At 37.9% G+C, this 14,660-nt stretch overlaps 3 protein-coding genes across 3 annotated transcripts; all 3 read left to right on the top strand.

The window, feature by feature from the left end:
• The first annotated feature begins 367 nt into the window (after positions 1 to 367).
• LOC103986757 (IQ domain-containing protein IQM2-like) lies at positions 368 to 2,868 on the top strand. The gene is made up of 8 exons (XM_065177952.1): positions 368 to 818; positions 902 to 1,016; positions 1,108 to 1,173; positions 1,253 to 1,341; positions 1,419 to 1,734; positions 1,826 to 1,918; positions 2,004 to 2,105; positions 2,197 to 2,868. Exons 1-8 carry the CDS (start codon positions 403 to 405, stop codon positions 2,515 to 2,517), a joined length of 1,518 nt encoding a protein of 505 aa, XP_065034024.1. The 5' UTR covers positions 368 to 402; the 3' UTR covers positions 2,518 to 2,868.
• Positions 2,869 to 3,653: 785 nt separating this feature from the next.
• LOC103986665 (GTP-binding nuclear protein Ran-3) lies at positions 3,654 to 7,289 on the top strand. Its single transcript, XM_009404729.3, has 8 exons — positions 3,654 to 3,800; positions 3,895 to 3,964; positions 4,494 to 4,550; positions 4,633 to 4,750; positions 5,763 to 5,852; positions 5,947 to 6,126; positions 6,206 to 6,283; positions 6,966 to 7,289. Exons 1-8 carry the CDS (start codon positions 3,798 to 3,800, stop codon positions 7,033 to 7,035), a joined length of 666 nt encoding a protein of 221 aa, XP_009403004.2. The 5' UTR covers positions 3,654 to 3,797; the 3' UTR covers positions 7,036 to 7,289.
• A 1,249-nt stretch (positions 7,290 to 8,538) lies between these two features.
• Positions 8,539 to 14,215, top strand: LOC135666386 (uncharacterized). The gene is made up of 9 exons (XM_065177946.1): positions 8,539 to 8,760; positions 8,849 to 8,966; positions 12,781 to 12,817; positions 12,934 to 13,003; positions 13,081 to 13,185; positions 13,280 to 13,430; positions 13,536 to 13,618; positions 13,719 to 13,812; positions 13,889 to 14,215. Exons 1-9 carry the CDS (start codon positions 8,688 to 8,690, stop codon positions 13,974 to 13,976), a joined length of 819 nt encoding a protein of 272 aa, XP_065034018.1. The 5' UTR covers positions 8,539 to 8,687; the 3' UTR covers positions 13,977 to 14,215.
• Positions 14,216 to 14,660: the final 445 nt, after the last annotated feature.

Below are 14,660 nucleotides of genomic sequence, written 5' to 3'. Positions count from 1 at the left end.
CAAAGGTGTGGTTGCCGTGCATGTTCTGTTGTTTCAAGTAATTTTTTTGTTTTTAGCAGGACTTGTACTCCTTCATCGTTTCTCTTGTTCCTGAATCCAAATCCTCATCTTTTGGATCTGAGATCTACTGATTGCAAGCTGATGTTTTTATTGATTCGGTTCTTCCGCTCATTTTCTTAAGTGGAGTTTCTAAGTCTAATTATAAATGAAGGAGATGTCTTTTCTCTTGTGACTTCATTGATCTGCAGGAGCTTCACTCATGTACATCTACTTATTTGACTCAATCTTTGTTGAAATTAGTTTGAGCTTTCATTGATCTACGGTGATCTTGACCGGATGTGTCTTTCAATCATTGCTGTGCAGGAAGAAAATTGATAGGTAATTACTCTGTTCCAACTCGACATGCCAATATCATTTTCGTTCCCAGAAGTTGATGATGATGCCAAGGATGAAAGCTCAAAAGCCATTCTCAATGACAATGTGAGGCCGGCCCTGAGGTCTTTGAGCTTCAAGGGTCGAGATGCCAATCCTTCCACGGTCAAAACTCTGCAGCCGGGCAAGTTAGTAGTCAAAGGATCCCTGAGCTTCAACAACACAAGGCAGATGCGCCCTTACCACTTTGAAACGATGATATCGCTAGTGAATCCTACCACCGAAGACGACAACTCGAAAAGTTCAAATGAGCCTGCAGTTTCAAGGTTTACTGTTTTGAAGGACAGGCCGAAGCATGAAGCTGCTGTGAAGTTGCAGAAAGTCTACAAAAGCTTTCGTACAAGAAGGCAGCTTGCAGATTGTGCTGTCATCGTAGAGCAGCAATGGTATGACGTATAGCATACGTATCTGATCTTCTTTTAGCTCAGACAACTAATATGTTTTCCTTTTCGCTACTTGCTTTAACCAGGTGGAAATTGATAGACTTTGCACTGCTCAAGCTGAGTTCTGTGTCGTTTTTCGACATTGAGAAAGAAGAATCAGCTGTTTCTCGATGGTCGAGAGCAAGAACCAGAGCTGCCAAGGTAAATTGCTTCTCTCTGCAATCAAATTACCAATGCCGTGACTGTCTTCCGATCGTGTGATGTCGAGCATTCATCCATGCTTGATTTGCAGGTTGGCAAGGGGTTATCAAAGGACCAAAAAGCTCAAAAACTTGCCTTGCAACATTGGCTAGAAGCGGTAAGTCTGGTAGATCCAAGATTCATATCTCTCTCCAATCTCCATTTGTCATATTTGTCGGTTTATTGGCAATCAACAGATTGATCCTCGACATCGCTATGGTCACAATCTCCATTTCTACTATGACTATTGGCTCCACAGTGAAAGCAGGCAGCCCTACTTCTACTGGTACGTTTGCAGAGTCCCGTTTCCTTGATGGCTTCTAATAATAGCTCATCGAGAAGAAACCATTTCTGACTCATCAGGCTTGATGTGGGAGAAGGAAAGGAGATCAATCTTGAATCAAAGTGCACGAGATTAAAGCTTCAGCAGCAGTGCATAAAGTATCTTGGACCCGTAAGCACTATAAATGCTTCTTCCATGAAATTTATGCGGAATGTAGCATATGAAACAAAATCTTGTGATACATTTCAGAGAGAAAGAGAGGCCTATCAAGTTGTAGTCAAGGATGGGAAGTTCATTTACAAGCTGAGCAGTGTACTTCTGCACACTTCTGAGGTTCCCAAAGATTCAAAGTGGATCTTTGTTTTAAGCACATCAAAGAATCTATACGTTGGTCAGGTAAACATCCTCATCCTTCCATACTATACCAAAAGATTAAATTTTGCTGTCTTTTAGAATAGCCTAATGTATCATCTATTCGCTACTGCAGAAGAAAAGAGGCACATTTCAGCATTCTAGTTTTCTCGCTGGAGGAGCTACGTCTGCTGCAGGAAGATTAGTAGTGGAGAATGGGGTTCTTAAGGTACGAAGATGATTCGGTAGGACAATTTGAACTTTGTTGAAGTCATATCTGTCTACGAGTATGCTCATTTCATAGCATTTGGCAGGCCGTGTGGCCTCACAGTGGGCACTACCAACCCACAGAAGAGAATTTCGAGGAGTTCATGAGCTTTCTTCAAGAAATCGGCATCGATCTAACTGACGTCAGGGTGAGCACGTCACTCGTCGATCACAGTGAGATTGTTCCCTTTTAGATTCCAGTATGATACCTTGGAACCACATATTTTCGCATTTCTACAGAGAAGTCCCACCGATGGCGATGATTTGCCCTGGAGAGGTCACAGAAGCAGCTATTCTGACATAAACTTGCCTGATGACATCACCATCGACCCTCAACCTGAAGAACAATTGTCTCATGCATCTACTGGAGAGATAAGCAACGATGCAAGAACTGGCTTTTCGAATGACGACCTGCAGCGCAAGGGAGTCCTCAGGGACACTGAAGAAGAAGCAGGCGAGGAGACAAATAACCCGAGAGAGTCAAAGAGTATCAGTTCGAACGAGACTTCTCTGACGCCGCACAACAAAAGGAGGAAGAAACATCCATACCGTCGGTGCTGATCCTTCGAAGGATCAACTCAAAGAAAGGGCTGACGTCGTGTCAGCTGGGGAAGCAGCTATCTTTCAAGTGGGCAACCGGGACAGGGCCGCGGATCGCCTGCGTGAGGGACTATCCATCCGAGCTTCCGTGCCGTGCTCTCGAACAAGTAAATTTGTCGCCACGAACTGCTGCGACTTCTAGATTTGCTTCTCCTCGGACTACAGCCAGCCAAAGCCCAAAGATGTCAAACTGAGCGGTTGACTTCACAAGGCGATAAAGCGTATTCATTTCCTAGGCATCGTAGAGAAATTGTTTATTCAAACTGTATCGACTTTTGATGGATCATCAGAAGCCAAAAAACCATACGTTTATAAAGATGCTGCTGTCGTGTGAATTGACAGCTGGTGGGTTGATACAATGAGAATTCAAGTAAAGAGCCCCGGTAGGTGTTACAATAGGACATGAGATCATCCGCCGCCGCTGGCGAAGCGTGAGTGATTAGGAGGAAGGGAAGGAGTGGCTCAGCGGGGACCGTCTCCTCGCCTCCGCCTGTCTACGCCGCCGCTCGGCTGTAAGCCACGTATCGCCGTCGTTTTCCAGATCTGTTTAATCGGGGGCTCTTATGGGGTACACCGGGAGCTGTCTCAGCCACAACAGGGCACAGGGTAACGAAGAACCTTCCGTGATGACAGAGCACGCTTGGTTCTGGCACGAATCTTAAATCCGTCAATAAGTTATTTACTCTTTGGTGAATCTCGAAGAACCGCGGACGCGGATCACCCCGAACGTACAAAAGAGGATCCGAAACCCTCCCCTTCAGAAACAATGGCCTCAAGCACGAATCTTATGTCAGTGAATCAAGTTATTCGTGAATCTCAAAAATCGGCTAACGTGGATCACATCCAACGCAGAACAGTTCGGTAACTCGCCCAGGAAACAAGTTAAGATCTGTACATTGAGAACGAGTTAAGATTCGTGTTCGACCGCAACCGCCGTGATCACATGTGACCCATTTTTTGAAATCATCGAGGTAAACGCACGTGGACGCGACCGTCCGTGGAAAAGGAAAGAGACGACAAGAAGAGGCGGACGTGTGTCGCAAGGATTAAATACTTTTTCATGAAAGCGGCGCGATCAAAGAATCCGACGGCCGAGAGAGTCGCGTTCAAATGAAGCCGAATGGGGTGGGAAACGGAAATCTGTGAACCGTTTAGGGTTTGGCGTCGCTGTTGAAATTTATATACGTCCGTTCTCCACATTTCGCTTTCGTTCTCGTACTTCCCCTTTTAGAAGTGTTCTTATGGTGGGTTTCAGATCCGTTTCCTCTGTTATTCTTCTATTAGCTGGAGACCTGTGGGGTATATGTTTGCCTTTCTGATCTCTGCTATCATTTTCAGGCATTGCCGAACCAGCAAACTGTCGATTACCCGAGCTTTAAACTCGTTCTCGTTGGTGATGGAGGAACTGGTGCAATTTCCTGTTCTTTGTCTCCTTTTATATATTTAACCCTTTGACTTTTGATTTATTGAGCACAAATGAGTTTCTTTGTACTTATTCTCATTGCTAGAACTGATGGTCTTTCTGCTTTAATCAATCGCATAGACATATCGGAACAAATTTAGCGTGTTCTTTTTTTAAATATTTTTATGCATGAAATTCCTGATTTTTTTTTGTCTTTTTCGAGCGACGTGGCTGGAATTTATTGTTAATCCTTTTGTTATCAATGGCTATTAAATTTGATGTATTTTTTGGTATTCGCTATTAGTTAATCACTGTGCATAACATTGATCAGATTATAAACTGGGACTTGAGAATTGGCAGGAATCTATCTCTCCCATTTGTTATAGTAATGCAACAAATAAACGTTCTTTTTGATTCATAGTCTTCGCTTCCCTTAACAGTGATCTTAAAATCTTGCATCTTTCTGAAAGAAGAAATTAATTCTTATATCTCTGCTTTTGTACTTAATCCTATGCTTTGCTTATGCTGTGCACAGGGAAAACTACCTTTGTGAAGAGGCATCTTACTGGTGAATTCGAGAAGAAGTATGAGCGTGAGTATCATGGCAAATCTTCAGACATTTCTTATTTGTTTTGGTTGCTGATTATGTATAAAATTGTCTTGGATTTTTTTAGCTACCATTGGTGTTGAGGTCCATCCGTTGGATTTCTTTACAAACTGTGGGAAGATCAGATTCTATTGCTGGGACACAGCTGGCCAAGAGAAATTTGGTGGTCTCAGGGATGGATACTAGTATGTCGTGGGCCCTTCTATTTTTAGTTTGATCGTAATGTGTTCACGGATGTGCTTTCTAGTCAATAGATGTATTGCACCTGTTGCTGTTTCTATTTTCTAAATGACAGATCTTATGGTATTTCTTTTATTAGTTAGCCCACTTTGAATGCTAAATTACTTCCTAATCTGTTAACTTAGCCCACATTGTACCCAATTCAGGTTCATTAGCCGATACAAAGACTTACAAATAATACTGTTGCTTATCTGACTATTTGGAAGCTCAGTTGTTTGTGGACTCTTTTCTTCTATAATCTATTTCAGATGGAGGAAAAATAAATTGTTAATGTAGAACTTTAAAGATTAATGAATAGGTACCATGATTTTGAGAAGGCACTAGTTGGGCATTCAAGTTACCCTGTGTCTTCGTCTATAAATAGTCAAGAATAAGAAGAGATTTTTTGCATGAGAAGAAGGCTAATTACATTTGAAACTACATAGATGTTACATTGTAACAACTTAAAATGCGGCACTTGGTCTTGTTTATTTGGACGTGATTGCAAAATTATTTGAGATCTCTTACATTATTGCTCTTGTGCAATCCAGATTAGTAGATGTATTGGAAATATGAATGTTTTGAATTTGTTATGGGAATTGATCATAATGCTAAGGATCATAAGTGGTCAAATAGAACTAAATATGTTGTAATACAAGCTACAATGTGAATAACCAATGAGATAGAGCAGAAAATGTTGTGATGCAATATTTTATGGGTGTCTGACTAGTAAGTTTTTGGATTATGGAAACTGTGTCCTCTCATTTAAGATGATGTATTGTGGTGTGACAAGGTTGCTAATTGGATTTTTTTATATAAATTTAAGATCATATTTTCTGTTATTGTTTGAGGATTGCACAAAATTGTTTGTCACCTTTTGGCTGCCAATATGATTAGTCACATTAATGATTTGCAGTAATTGTTATTGCATGGATTATTTTTGTCTTTATTTGACTGCTACAATTCATTTGTCGACAGCATTCATGGTCAATGTGCTATTATCATGTTCGATGTCACTGCCAGGTTAACCTACAAAAATGTCCCGACATGGCACCGGGATCTATGCAGGTCTTTTGACAAGACACTTTGAACTAAATGAGCACAAAATTCTCGTCACTTACAATTTAAAATGTGTAACTATCCTATTTGTCTCAAAAACCAGGGTCTGTGAGAATATTCCTATTGTTCTCTGTGGAAACAAGGTTGATGTGAAGAACAGGCAGGTTAAAGCAAAGCAAGTTACATTCCACAGGAAGAAGAACCTTCAATATTATGAGATTTCGGCAAAGAGCAATTACAACTTTGAGAAGCCCTTCCTTTATCTTGCTAGAAAACTTGCTGGGTAAATGCATGTTATTATGGTGTAAGGATTACATTGAGATAACTCTATAAGGTAAAACTGATGACAAATTCATTTGCAGGGACCAAAACCTTCACTTTGTCGAATCACCTGCTCTTGCGCCTCCAGAAGTCCAGATTGACCTTGCCGCACAGCAACAGTAAGTGCAGTTGATTATTTTATTATGACTCAAATCACTTTTTGAAATCTTAATTACATGTTTATCGGATTTGTTACTGGTTGTCACTTTCTGGATATGAGTCAGTCACATATATTCGTTCACATGTTTGGTTTTTGAATAGTCAATCTAAATTTCTTTTTTTTTTTTGGAGACTTGAGGGGTATCTTAACGGGGCACTTACCGAGATGACCATTTTAATGCATGTTGTACTTTTGATCAACGATGAGATGAATTTCTGTCATTAAATTGTTTATCTGAGTACAATTTGTATTGAGCATTCTAAAATGCTTTGTAGTTGTCGTAACTTTAAATTGCATATATAATTGCCTAAAAATTGTTAAGATCTATTTTATACCATATCTTACGTATAGTCAAATGACCTTATCCTTGTGTAGTATATGATTACTCTTTGTCTTTTTTTACCTAATCATCAATCTTATTAATGTATGCATATCTTGACCCATATCCCATGCCGTTAACTCTGTCACCTTATCACCGAGAACTGCCGTTAACATCTAAGCCAATTTTCAGCACTTATGTATTCATAGCAAGTTCAAGTCCCCACTGTGTCCATCTCTTCCTTATGCCACTTGACAATGGAGCTATTGAATGTATATGATAACATGGATCATCCATCTAACTTGCTATTTGTTTGTTCCAGACATGAAGCGGAGTTGGCTGCAGCTGCTGCGCAACCTCTTCCTGATGACGATGATGATTTATTTATTTGACTAGAAGATCCTACTCAAAAACCTTTATGCTGTGAGCAGTCCTTGTCTTGAATCATTTTGAGTTATTTTAACCATCCGCTTTTGAACTTGATTGATGAATTTGATTGACGAATTCAACAATCTTACATTTGATGTGGAGCAGATTGATTAGTCTCGTGCTAAGCGATCCATTTCTTTGATTGCTGAAATGACCAGTGTTAATTGTGCTTGCGGATTACAATCTCATGTTTATGCGTACGAAACGCTTCTCCTAATGTTTGATTTGCGTGCATCATTATTTAATATTCGTGTTGTTAATAAGATTGACATCTTTGAGAACGGTGTACAGAACGAAGTCTTCACCTTAAAATATATATATGTTTAGATTCATATCCCGCATTAAAAAATATAATCCTGAAATTTAAGATTCTAAAGATACTGACTTTAAAAATCTTAAAATATTTGTTAATCCCAATAATTAGATAATTCACGTCACGTAATTACTTATCACAGCAGATATCTGCCGAACAGTTATATATAACAGGAGATATCTGAACTGTTATATATACGTGAATTAGGGCACCCGATCACCAGTAGCATTAATCGTCTTGGTCTGGTCGGGTTAACATAATGGAGAACCCTATCGGTATTCTGATAAGATGCTGCTTCTGGATGGGGGCATCTCTCCCTCTTTTGGTGCGTCAGTAGCCAACGGAAGCCCGGCGGATGGCTTGCGCATCGCTCACACCCTAAACAGAGCACCGGCGGATGGCTTGCGCATCGCTCACACCCTAAACAGAGCGTCGGTCATTTCCATGGTAGTACATAAAGCCTACTGCACAGTGGTCGGTAGCTCACGCAGAGAAGCTGCTGCAGCTTCCTTTTCCCTCATCTTCCAAGACAAGACATGGATTCTACCTTTCACGCAAGGAAATTAATACGGAAGAGACAGAGGAGGAACATATTCCGAGCCCAGCATAAATTGCTCATCACTAGCAGCCGAACCAGGGTTTGACTTCTGCACCCCTGTTTTGATTGGAGGTTCTCTAAACGTTCGATTAAAAAGGAACTCTAAAAGTGAAGATCCTTTGCTAGAAAAGAAAATTCCCAAAATGAGAACTTTTCTCACGATCGTTTTATCTTGAGACAAGTGTTTGCGACGAGATGATAAGATAATTCTTGGATACTACTCTCGTAGGAAACACGAACAATGGAAGGGCGACTCTATCTATGGGTTATCTTATACGAGATATTATGCTGGGGCTGCTGCTGCTGCTGCTACTGATTCACCCCTCCACTTCGTCTCAGAAGCATTGATTCTCACGAGCAAATCCGCAGCATTACTACTTCCTTTTCTCCGTCCCGAGTTCGTATCGTATTGGCTCGTGCGAGAGAGCCGATGGTCTGCCCGTCTAGAGATTCTCTGCTTGCAAGAAAGAAAGCTTCAGTGCCTTTTCTGCTATGCTCGTTCTACCTTTCCCACTTGGGTGCTGCTTGTCCCTCTTTCTACTCCGATCTAATAGGCCTTTCCAAAAGAACTGCTCCGTAGCCGTGAGCCGCCCTGTGGTGGGATGCGGATTCCTGGTTTCCTCTACCATTCCACTAGCCACCAGTAGTTGCTATAAATACGGGTCAATGGAGTGGTTCTTCTTCACCGCTGGCGAGCCTGTTGCATGCAACATCACCAGCGCTCCCCGCACAGGACGGTGATCCAAATGTACCGCGGCGGCAGCTCGTACGCCTCCGGTTAGCCTTCGTCCGCTATGCTTTGTCTCGCTCCACAGCCTCGTCCGTGTTCTCTTCCACGTGCATAACGCATGCAAATCGAATGCAGGTTCGAGGAGTGCGACCAGGAGGCATGTCGACTACGGGAGGACTTACGTTGCCTGGCCGAAGGGCAGACATCGGGCCACCGTCGTCTGGCTTCACGGTTTAGGAGACAATGGCGCAAGGTACGTGCCGCAGCTCTCCTTTTGGCCGCATCTAATACAAATTAGAAGGTACTTTGGGAACGCAGGCATATAGAACATGATTTGATTTGATGATTTGATTCAGTTCTTAGATTATATGAATGTGTCTAATTAAATAAAATATATTATGAATACGATTAGATTTTAATTGTGATTATCGATAATGAAAGTTTTATTTAAAAGGTATGCATCATAAATTTAGATCAATTATTAATTTATTTCAAATTTTAACATTAATTTTTTTTACATAATAATATCATATCATGGTTTTTTTAGATATCTTTGGTAGCAATATTATTCAACGAGAATGGTATTAATCCTCTATAAATAATTTTGGATGAATAGTTCAACATTATATGAAAATTTTAAAATATTATTTTATTATAATGACACTTCATTGTATTCTTATAAATATCCATATATTTTTTGGATTATAAATGATTTGAGCATATGCAATTTACTGTTGAAAATTTAATGAAACAAATAATTTAGATGACTAATTGGAAAAACTATAAAAGACTCGGTTATGATAATTGCTAATAATATTTAGACTTTATTACAGTCTACAATTAGTGTGCTGAAATATTTTAAAATTTAATTTAAATTTGTTAATAATTCATTAGTTGACATATTAACGAAAGGACCGATTGATATTCAGTATAGAGAAATTCAAATTTATATTTTCAATATGGCTAATAAAACTATAGACTTAAGAATATTAAGCATGAGAATAGTTGAATTCTTTTTCATAAAATTTATTTTTGCATATGTTTCTTCTTAGTTTGACTCATTTAAAATTTATTATAATAAAATTAAGAGTTAGTTAAACTTAAATAAGCTGACTATTATATATTTTTAGAAAGAATTAAAATTAAAGTAGGAAAGACTCATAATATTTGAAGTACTACTCAAGGAGTGGTTAACAATAAAAAAAATTAAAGTATAAATTGTCTGAGTTTATAAATATTATTTAAACTTATAAAATCTTCACAGGAAAGAATTATTTGTACGGAAAGAAAGATTATGTGAAGAAAAACTATAAGGTTTGGTTTAAAACTGAATTGTATAAATCTGACTTTTGTATATTTCAAATTAAATATTACAGAAATCTTTTTCTAATACTTGGTATATTGATTATGATGCTTCAACATATGTTATCAATAATAAAGATTCATTTTAATATGAAAATCAAAAGAGAATAAAATATTCATAGTTATAAGCAAATATATTTAGGTGAAAGTGATAATAGTTTGTATTTATCGCCTATGCCTAAGATTTATTTGATAAATCTTGAGCATATATGATATAATCTTACAATTATAAAAATTTAAATTCTTTATCTAGAATTGTTAGGATATTATTTCTATCATAGTGGTTGCAATGGTTCAATAAAAGTTAACCTTTAAATTCTATATGATAGCATATACAAAATTAATATGAATCTTGAGTTTATAACGATCTTATAATCTAATATTAGATAAAATATAGTTTTATTAACTTTTTGAGATTATGTATGCTTATATCTACGGGTTACTTTTATTTTTTTTTTTTTTTAGTGAAGAAAGATATTTTATCATATTTATAGATAATATGTTAAGATATAATGTCTTATACTAAAAAAAGAGATAGAAATTTTGTGACTTCAAGGGGATCAACCTTCTTTTGATCGAGGGGAGTAACCTTCAAATTGGTCAAAAGCTTTGAATTATATTTAATTACTTAAAAAAGATAACCGAAGATATTACATATATATATAATTATTTAATCCCTAATCAGCTAAGACTAGGATTTCTAACAAAGGAAATAAATAAAACTAATAATCCTTAATTGGCTACATCAAAGGACTTTAACCATAATTAGAAAAAATAGATAGAAAAATAAAGATTAATATTAAATCTCTAAAATTAAAGACTCCTAACATTTTCTGTCTCTCCAAAATAGTCTTGTCCTCAAGGTTGAGCAACGATAAATTTTAAAAATTTCTCCTTTAATACTTTATAAGACTACCAAGTGACATCTTCGATTGGTAATTTAACTTATTGAATAAGTACATCAATGTCAGGATATCTATCACGTATCACAACACATCAATCAATTAAATAATATATTTTTATATTATTATTATTAAAAATTAATTTGGTGACATACTTTGAGGCTACTAATCGATTTTTATGACTGCGAAATTTTATCTTAAGACTTGGTATGATCGAACTCAATTGCCAAGTCGTTGAAGATACTTTGTAATATATTGTATTAGTCTTCTTCTCTAAACAAGTATTATTGTAACTCTATGTATTATGGTATAAAATACTTGATATTTATAGAAAAAAATTTAGAAACAACTAATGTTAATTAATAACTTGAGTTCTCCTATATTGATTATTGGTTTATTTACTTAAGATTTACAGTCTAATGTGTTTGAATGAACATGTTCTTATGATTCAGTTTGTGAGCAACCTATAAAAAATATGTTGATGAGTAGATATTATAATTGACATTCTTGCTTGTATACTTAAAGTTATTTATTTTTGTTATTATGTTCACACACACACACATATATATATATATATATATATATATATATATATATATATATATATATATATATATATATATTAGTTGAATATGATGATAGGATTATTTTGAGAAGATAAATTACAGAAGTCATTTTGGACTATATTAGAAAGGGTTAATAGTATTGTGATACATAAAAGAAAATATGATATTGATGAGACATAACCGTTGTGACTCACATTATTAGTTAAAATTAATATAGTATTATTATATTTGTTGAACTTATTGGTATGTTTTTTTTAATTCGCACACGCATAATTGATTTTAAAATTTTATAATCCAATTGAGTAAAATTATTTTTAAAAATAAAATTATTTATCTTTTTTTATTTTGAACCTTTTGTATCTTATTAATTAATTGGTCAAGTGGGAGAATGTTAGATTATGTGATCTTATCTAATTAAATAAGATATATTATAGATATGATTAAATTCTGATCATGGTTATCGGTCAATATAAAGGAAATCTATGGTAGGATTTTTTAGGAGATACCTTCATAGGAGAAATACTTCCAATTACTTATTCTAGCCCATCTGCTCTCACTTATAATTAGACAAAATTTTTTAGAGACTATATACATAAAAATTAAATATACTGATACTTGATATTATCAAGAGATTATAAATCTTCTTTAATCTCACCTCAACCATGTTAATCAATCAACGAGAGATTACAAATTTTTTTTCCTATTTTTAGCATTGTTTTACCTATATAGTCTTTGTATTCTTATAATCGAATCATGAGCGGAGAATGTCAATCCACTATTAGCGGGTGTGGGGAATAAATCTTTCTTTCGCCCCCGTCGAATCCATGCAAAATTCCAACATCATTTCTTTAGCCCTCGTCGACCTAATAAAACAAATCCAACGTCCCTATCTCTCTCTCTCTCTCTCTCTCTCTCTCTCTTATTTGGGGTTTATGACAAGTCGTGAATCAGAAGTAGTACAGGATGCTGATCGCTGTAATTAATCATTGTGATTCTTTGGGATGGTGTTGCTTTTCGATTGACGTTGTTGTCTTGAAGGTAACGCTCTGTTTCATGGCTAAAGTATTCTTGTCAGGCCATCGTGCTCATAGATTCGGTGGAATAACAATTCATCTGCTAGTATTGCAACCGAGTGTCGATGTTAAGCCATCGTCCTCATAGTTCTTAATGCAGTTCTTATGCAAACAACAATTCGGTAGTACGCATGAATTCACCTTCTTCTTCTGCTCTTGTTCAGCTGGTACCAGCTCCTGGAAACCCTTCCTCTGCCAAACGTAAGAGGTTATCCTTGTTGGGTTTTTAATGAATTTACCTCACTTGCTTACTAGTAATTTGGCACTTGTGTGAGAAATAGCTAATTCGAGCATGAACATGTGATGTGGCATTGCAGATCAAGTGGATATGTCCTACTGCTCCTACCCGACCTGTGTCTCTTTTTGGTGGATTTCCATGCGCAGCATGTAACTCTCAATGATCTGCTTACCGTCACTCCATCTTGACTGATCTTATATGACCTCCTCTGTTGTGTTCCACGCAGGGTTCGACATTGCGGACCCTTCACAGGATGGTCCTGATGACGCCGATGGATTGGAAGCTTCAGCAGCACATATCGCAAATCTTTTGTCGTCTGAGCCAGCTGATGGTATAGCTTTTGATGTTAGCATCGTTGTACTGCTGGTTAAGTATACTGACTCGACTGGGATTGATTCCTCCCTCCCTCCCTCCGATCGGTGCAGTAAAACTTGGAATCGGTGGGTTCAGTATGGGTGCCGCGACTGCCTTGTATTCTGCTTCTTGCTTCGCACATGGAAGATACGGAAATGGAGGCCGATATCCCATAAACCTCAGTGCAGTCGTTGGTCTCAGCGGCTGGCTTCCCTGTTCCAGGTCTGTTCCATCGCGAGTCAACGCAATCCTTGGATCTATTTTCTTCTTTATTATTGCTGTGTGTGAATCGGAGGCATAAGAGTACTTGGTCGTTCTTTCATCCAGGAGCTTGAAGACCAAGGTGGAAAGCTCACTGGAAGCTGCAAGGCGAGCTGCCTCCTTGCCACTTTTGCTCTGTCATGGAACAGGTACCGTACGTAGCATTTACCTCGTCGAGATTTTTGGATTTTTGATTTGATCCAAGGAGCGTTGAGCTTCTCTGTTATGTTCTTGCGCTGGTTATGGCAGGGGATGGAGTGGTTCCCTATAAACAGGGAGAAAGGTCTGCGGAGACGTTAAGGATGTCGGGGTTTCGAAATCTCAGGTTTGAGGCCTACAATGGGTATGTTTCTGCTGCAGTTTCTCGACCTTAGGCCAACTATCATGCTTTACTCAGATAGCGACTCGGAACAATGCAGACTCGAGCATTATACGATTCCGGAGGAAATGGATGCCGTCTGCAAGTGGATCACCGCGAGGATGCAGCTCGATGGGTCTCGCGCTTGACTCCGGAGATGCTGTGTTTGTGTTGTGATCGCATCGAGGCGTCGATGGAAGTGCATCTCAATAGTATATGTATGCGCTCCGGTACTTTTTCGCGACGACGTGTCCGTAGTGCCTGTGCTGTGCTGTGAGAGCTGCGTATGTATTGTGCTAGATTTGTTTCCCTATTTATCTGTCTTCCTATGAATGAATAGTTTGATTACTTTGGTTGCATTGTGTGGTAAGAGAGATGAGTTATCCTACGCTTTTCGTATTGCTGTGGTTTCCATATGCTTGTGCTACGTAGATATCTGATTAGATGATCAGAGTTTCAAAGTGAAACTGCAAACTAATAAATTTTGCTGACGCTGTTAGGACCTTCTGATTGTTATGTACAAAAGTTCAACGTAATGTAAAGTTGAATATAAAAAAGATCGTCGCGGGTGTTTGGCAGATGAAAAAACATTAATCGGAGGCAATGGCTATGGTGGGAGAGAGAGATGCAGGTGTCAACAGAGAATGGAGGTTATCTACCAATGATCATGCAGTAGTTCTATGTTCAGGCATGACAAGTCATGAAGAAGAAGAATACTTGACATATTATTCCGACAAGTAGCCTGCCTTTATGAGAAATCTATCATCGATACTGGGCCATATTTAGAGCAAAACGTGAATTCTCCAACATTTCAACCAATTCAACGTATTAGA

The sequence above is a fragment of the Musa acuminata genome, unplaced genomic scaffold (assembly GCF_036884655.1).
Source record: "Musa acuminata AAA Group cultivar baxijiao unplaced genomic scaffold, Cavendish_Baxijiao_AAA HiC_scaffold_1089, whole genome shotgun sequence".
NCBI lineage: Eukaryota > Viridiplantae > Streptophyta > Magnoliopsida > Zingiberales > Musaceae > Musa > Musa acuminata.
The sequence above is the reverse complement of the archived record's forward strand: the minus strand, read 5'-3'. Positions and strand labels throughout refer to the sequence as shown.